This window comes from Temnothorax curvispinosus, unplaced genomic scaffold (genome assembly GCF_003070985.1).
Source record: "Temnothorax curvispinosus isolate PA1 unplaced genomic scaffold, ASM307098v1 QBEX01017958.1, whole genome shotgun sequence".
NCBI classification, from domain to species: Eukaryota; Metazoa; Arthropoda; class Insecta; order Hymenoptera; family Formicidae; genus Temnothorax; species Temnothorax curvispinosus.
In genome coordinates this window covers 14-6,564 of record NW_020227738.1, presented here as the reverse complement: position 1 = coordinate 6,564, position 6,551 = coordinate 14, and the positions used below count along the sequence as shown (strand labels likewise).

Here is a 6,551-nt window from a genome sequence, read left to right as displayed (position 1 = left end):
TTTTTTAAAGTAACTCTCAATTCTAAAACAGACTAAAAAACCATTAAAAAAGAAATTAATATGCTCATTTATTATGTGTGATATATAAAATACTTTATCTTGTGAGGTCGCTTAATGGCCAGGCCGGGAAATAATATTATTTTATATGTATATATAAATGTACAGGGTTGGGTACGTCCCTACAAAACGCTCTTTCAGACCCGGGTAATAAAGTATCATTTCTAATTCTAATATAAAATACTTTATCTAATTTTAATATTATACTCTCTTACTTATCACAGCAACGGCCAACGTTTTCGCGGTGTATAGAGACAATTGCGCTTATATGTTCTAAGATTCCGCGTTTATATTCAAATTTAGTAGAGTTTACTCTCCTAACCCACCTCGGAAGCAGGGTTCATAGAGTTAACTCCGGGGTTACTTTACTCTCACTTTTGGAACGAATAGGCTCCGCCCATATAGTTACTTACTTCGCGTTTTGGAACGGCGTAGGGTTAACCCTGCTACTCAGAGTAGAGTTTTGGAACGTACCCCAGGTTTCTCTCTGGTAGTACATATGTACATACACTATAGCATTTTAGTTAATGGCCTAGTTTACACCGATCTCTTGATACGCGTATCAAATAGTATATTTGAACTGATCAGCCAATAATCAGACTTATTTACTAGTTATTTACTATTTAATACGCGTATCAAGTGATCGATGTAAACTAGGTCAATTAAAGTGAATTTTGGAACGCAGCCCTGTGCTTATTGCCTGTTGCCAACCAATCATAGCATTCGAATTTTGTAGATTGTAATTAACGATTTTTTGGTTATTTCCATTGCCTGTTGGTTGCCTGGCATTTGTGCAAGGGACAAGGACCGATGGTCTTTAACAGTTATTTATCTCAATCTCGTCACCTCGTCAGAGTCGTCAGTGCTATTTGTTACTTGCCAGACGTACTTTCGCTAAAGGAAAAAGTTGTTTCTTTAGGCATAAAAAATCGCGTCCTGTACTCCTTATCCGCGAGTTACCTTGTATAGAAGTCTTTACTACGTTTACGCGAGCGTTACTTCTGTAGTAACTTACGATATATCACTCGTTTACGCGGAGTAAATTATCGTAAGTTACTACAAAATCCCGTTTACGCGAAGGAATTATCGTAAGTTACTACAGAAGTAACGCTCGCGTAAACGTACTATATGAATATTCTAAGTATTCTAACCCAGTATTAGGATCAAGAAAAAGATTGAAATTGTGGGGAAAGTAACATAAACTATAGATTTTCAGTACTGGCAGTGAATCTCATACTCACAATCAGTGAATCTGTGAATATTGGCGGTTAAGTATTCTTGGCGGGAATCTAATTTGAGGCTAGGTTATCTCTTTGTTTACAACAATTATCTTGCCATGCAGCCTCGCATTACGCGAATGGTCATTTAAACCAAACTCTCGACGTATCGATTCAAGTTTCTCCTGAGTTAAAGTGTTACCGTCGAAAAAGGATATATTGCTCTTTTATCTTTCAAAAGGTAAGTTGGAGTCTCATGTGATTTTTTTTTTTGGTTTCTGCTCCTTTGGGAAGGAGCAAAGCGCCTTCAACCCTGCCTTTGGGTTATATAGCGCGGAGTCTCATGTGAAGAACTCGTGTAGGTTATCTTTTAGCATTTTAATGATTTTTGGTTTCTAAAAACTGACACAGATCGACTGAAATCCTGCTCACCAAAGAGAAAAAACCTAAAGAAGTAATTTATAATTGCAAGTATATTTTTTTATAAACTATCAGAAAAGATGCCAGTTCTCGAAAAATCAGCAAGTGCATATTTCAATCACAAGGTAGGGTAAAATGTAGTAAAATGTGACAGATAAGTACAAACAAAATAGAAACATGGACTGTATGTAAGAAACAGAAAAGCAACTATACTTCGTCCACCGAGAGATCATGGTTGATCAAACATTAATAACGATAGGGCACAAAGTCGCAAAAAGGTATTCGTGTAGTTTTAATAGTGTTGGACAATATCTATTAAAAATAAAAATAATTTAACGCAAACACCTTGTTGCGGCTCTGTGCCCTATCGTTATTTATGTTCGATCAACCATGATCTCTTGTTGGACGGAGTATAGATTGTTAGTGATCCAAATAAATACAAGAATTTTTTAGATATGATTGTAAAATATTACAAATCTCTTTATTTCAGGGCAATAATTCTCAAAACATGAACAAGTTTCGTAAGCATCAAGGTAATGTTCATATTAATAATGTTCATACTTCATTTATAGCGATGATACATTAGACAAATTAAATTACTCAACTATTAAATCTTTATTTAATTTCAGATACAGCCATTCCTCCTACAGCCAAAGCAATACGAGTAAGAAACGTACAAAATCCATATATCATGAGAGCTTGTGAAGTTGAAAAGCACAAAGAGACACTCTGTACGATTCAATCAAAGTTAATAAGTTTTATGAAAACAGATACTTATTTGAAGAAGAAAAGAGATGAGGAAAATGCCAAAATTGGTGACGTAAGTTTCATGTTCTCTATTGCATATGGGTTATAATTGTCTGATATCTTATACAAGTTACATTTCTCGTAATATAAGATACTCTTTATCTTGCAGACGGTTTTTATACAACTTAATCATCAAGATGGAATAAATTTACCATCATTTATTTGCCGTGGTTTAATAACTTGTATTAAAAAGGATGGAACATATTGTATTCTTTTAGTGGATCATGGTACTAGCATTGAATTAACTAGGGATAAACTTCATATATTTCCACAAGATGTTGTCCCTGATGCGTATTTAACGAAAACCGTGGGTGTATTTGGTGTTTTGCCGATTTGTATGAAAAAGAATGGTGTCGTGTCAAATGATTCTAACGCTACTGCAGTGTAAGATGTACACTAGATTTATTTCAATTACAGTTATTTTGTTTCTTTACAAAAATGTTTAAGAGATTGCAACTACTTAAAGTGTTGTAGAAAAGTGGACCGAAGAAGCCATTCAGTTTACAAAACATCTTCTCAGCACATCTGAAATTGTACACTTTGATCATTTAGTCACGGACGAAAGTAATGGAAGAGAATACGGAGAATTTTATTGTACCATTGATAAAACTGTCATATTATTAAGTGAAGCATTATTCATTAATTATCATGCACTTTATATAGAAGGAGGTATGTAAATATCTCAAGTGAAACTTTCCTATAATAAATCTATTAAAATTTAATATTATCTATTAAAATAGATTCAGTTAGTCGCATATCTTTGCACTACTCGGATATTTGTGCTAATAGCCAATTTTTGTATTATTTCTCTTCGTTGAATTTTGACTACTTATTTTTTACTAAATTTGGTCACAAGGACCAAGTAATCTACTAACAATAGTTTTTTTTTTACTTTTTGGACTTACATTTTGTACTTTCCAAGAAGAATGTGTTTGCTACTACGGTTATTTTTGATGGATTCTCATCATAGAAGTGTTACGTTACTTTAGACATCTCGGTTAATTTTTAATCTTTGACTTATTATTATGTTCGATTTTGATCTGTTTTCCACTTAATTATTCTAACGCTTTGAATATAAACCTGATTTATTTTATCTGTAGGATATAATTATTTTATTTTATCTGTTTAATGTAATTTCTTGTAGTTTTTTGTTATAATATTCTGAAGAAGTCGAAAGAAACGTTAACTGTTTTTTGTAACTTTTCACTAAACAAGTTTGATTTTAGTTTATTTTGTTAACATTCTTATTCAATTGCTCAAAAATTGTTTTGTCTGTCACTTTTATTAACTCTTAAAATAAATTTAATAACATTTGAATGATATACAATATTTATAATTTAATTGGTATATAGATTTATTGAAGCTTGTTGAAACGTCCACACAACTTAAAGAAAAGTGGTACATTTTACATGTAAAGTTTTCAAGAGATAGAGAAAGAATGAACAACGCAACATGTATTAATGGACTTAATAAATCTCACACAAAATTTTTTCTCAGGTAAAAGTATTTAAAGTATATATATAATTGATTATATAGAAATATTTATGTTCCTTATGTTTTTGCTATTTGTTATCAGTGAGAAGATTTTGGTACAGAGCTCAATAGACTGTGATGCCTTAAGTGACATTACAGACCTCAGATATCCTAATGGAATACATGAGGTATATGATCCAGTAAATACATTTGACAGTAATTCGATTGATTTAGAGTGTAATAAAAATATATTTTAAGTATATCTTTTTAGGGTTGGTTTGAGAGCATCAACTCTACTAGACCAAGAAAACTTCAATCTTATATATGGCCAGCTATAAACAACGGTTTAAACGTTGTTGCTATTGGATCGTCACAATGTGGTAAAACGAGCGGATGCGTAATGGCTGTTTGTGGTCAGATAGCTATACGTAAAAAGGTAAAGTAATTTTGTTTATACGAGTATTATAAAAAACAAAATGTCTTAAATTTTTATCAGGCTTTCTAACCATAGCGTAAGCAAAATATTTCTTACAAATTTATATCAATAAAATATGTATATATGTATGTACATACATACATACATACATACATACATGCATATATGTGTATGTGTATAAAAAAATCTTTTATTAACACATTCCGTACCGGATTAATTTTACGTGATTTATTCTCTGCTCATTTAGTGTTCCATAATAATTACAAAACTAGAAAACTTATAAAGAAAAGGGCCTAATGCAATGCAAAATAAAGTAGATATTTTTATTAAACATGAGGGGATGCTGGAGTGACGGCCAAACTTCCTCGATGTCGATAATGTCAACATTTCTAATTTTGTTTTTCCTATATCTGTCTTTGTCTAATGAAATGACATCTGTCCTTGTTTGATTGCTGCGCCATCTCTGCTTAGTAGCCTGCGTGTATATTTTTGTGGAAAATATACACGATTTCTTCGAAGCCCAAATTTTTTTTCCAGGCTTTCAATCTTAATTTTAACGGTACGTTTTAACGGAACATTTCATTTCGTACATATAATCTATATACAACTGTTTATATTAGAAAATATGGTAATGAGGTGACAGCATTTTTACATTTTTTTCAATTATCACTTTTTTACATTCTCACTCTTCATTAGTACCTATACTTTACTCTTGTAAAAGGATTTTGCGATCTATAAAGCCGTTTCAAAGAACGAGCCCTGACTGTTTTTGTCGGTAATTGTCCCCTGTCCAGGATCCCCTTAACATTTAATATGAAAGTGCTTATCATCGATAATAATCGAAAAGCTAAAATATCAAATTGCCTGAATGGAAAGTCCAGGATGGAACATGTTAATCGATATAAATAATATCTGTTTCAGGAAACACGTAGTGCAACTCGTCCGTTAGCATTAATTTTATGTGCCTCGTCATTTGAAGTAATCTCTGTTCAATCTTTGTGCCAGTCATTTCTGCGGTCATTTAATAATATAAGATCCGTCGCAGCATTTAATGGCAAATCGGATAAATCAGTAGCGGTAAATTTATCTATCTATATTTTTACGAAAATTGAATATCTTTTTCACCTTTTCGGTGTAATCGTCGATTTAAATCGACAGCCACTAAGCGTTTACGGCCGTGTGTCAATTGATTTGAAATAAAGTATGTTTTGGCGTTGCTATTGATTTTCATTTTATTTTATTATTTATTAAAAAGATACTTGTTATTAGTTTTTTTTTAAAAAGAAAAAAAACTTTTTGTGTTTGTGTATAACAATGACAAAAGGTCTGAAAGGAGAAATCCGTTAAGATGCATTGTAATAAAAATTGCAAAAGACAGCACACAATGTTGTAGAAAATGTAATATTGGTTTGGGCTTAGTACTACGCTTCGAAATTTACCGTAATCAGATTTTCCTAAATTAAATTCTACTTATTTGTTTTTTTACTTAGAAAATAATTATTATTTTATGATAACTTTTAATTTCTTATCTAAATATGTTTTAAATATCTTTGCTATATGTTACTATCAATAAATAAAAATTAACTTCAGAAAATGTTAAAAAGAAATAGTTTTCGCGTAACTGCGTAAGTACTATCGCGTCTCATCGGTCGTTTAATAATGCTAAGTGGTGAATATTTACTGTACCGAAAAGGTGTAGCTGCAGAAGATAAGGAACTCTTCATTTTTGCTTCTTTCAGGCAATGATATATAGCGGCTGTCAAATCTTAGTGACCACACCGCGATACTTGGCTCGATTCTTGAATGAGTACAAAAATCTATTGTCATTCGATAGACTTTCTTATTTAGTGCTTGACAATGCCGACATAATTTTGGATAAATATTACAACTCGGTCAGTGAAACCATTTATACCTAGGATTAATTGCTATAGAAAAGGACCCCGGGCCCAGCCATAGGGAAAATGGATCCCGGTCAAATTAGTTGAAACTGCAGTATGTTGTACTTTATAATCTCCTGATCAAAAGTGTTAATGGGCACGAAGTCCGGAACCATCTACTTTTCGAGTTATCAGACGTTGAACATGGTAAAAATGAGGATATTGGGGATATTCTATTTTAGAGTATCCACGGCAATAATTCTT

General features: G+C 32.1%; 1 protein-coding gene across 8 annotated transcripts; it reads left to right on the top strand.

The window, feature by feature from the left end:
- The first annotated feature begins 886 nt into the window (after nucleotides 1–886).
- On the top strand, nucleotides 887–6,348 carry LOC112467996. Of its 8 annotated transcripts, XM_025036986.1 has the most exons (13): nucleotides 887–1,020; nucleotides 1,274–1,324; nucleotides 1,400–1,515; nucleotides 1,686–1,819; nucleotides 2,185–2,227; nucleotides 2,324–2,514; nucleotides 2,611–2,885; nucleotides 2,968–3,170; nucleotides 3,854–3,998; nucleotides 4,078–4,162; nucleotides 4,246–4,410; nucleotides 5,332–5,487; nucleotides 6,150–6,348. In XM_025036986.1, exons 4-13 carry the CDS (start codon nucleotides 1,775–1,777, stop codon nucleotides 6,324–6,326), a joined length of 1,485 nt encoding a protein of 494 aa, XP_024892754.1. In that variant the 5' UTR covers nucleotides 887–1,020; nucleotides 1,274–1,324; nucleotides 1,400–1,515; nucleotides 1,686–1,774; the 3' UTR covers nucleotides 6,327–6,348. The 8 variants fall into 8 exon arrangements, with proteins under 8 accessions (XP_024892754.1, XP_024892748.1, XP_024892747.1 ...); XM_025036980.1 differs by having other exon boundaries at nucleotides 1,266–1,515; XM_025036979.1 differs by having other exon boundaries at nucleotides 887–1,105; nucleotides 1,274–1,515.
- Nucleotides 6,349–6,551: the final 203 nt, after the last annotated feature.

What these genes read in the sequence shown, in the direction of transcription:
- LOC112467996 (XM_025036986.1), top strand. Translation starts at nt 1,775, where the DNA reads ATGCCAGTTCTCGAAAAATCAGCAAGTGCATATTTCAATCACAAG. An exon ending in GTGCATATTTCAATCACAAG is followed by an intron (nt 1,820 to 2,184) that starts GTAGGGTAAAAT and finishes TCTTTATTTCAG; the next exon opens with GGCAATAATTCTCAAAACAT. An exon ending in ATCCTAATGGAATACATGAG is followed by an intron (nt 4,163 to 4,245) that starts GTATATGATCCA and finishes ATATCTTTTTAG; the next exon opens with GGTTGGTTTGAGAGCATCAA.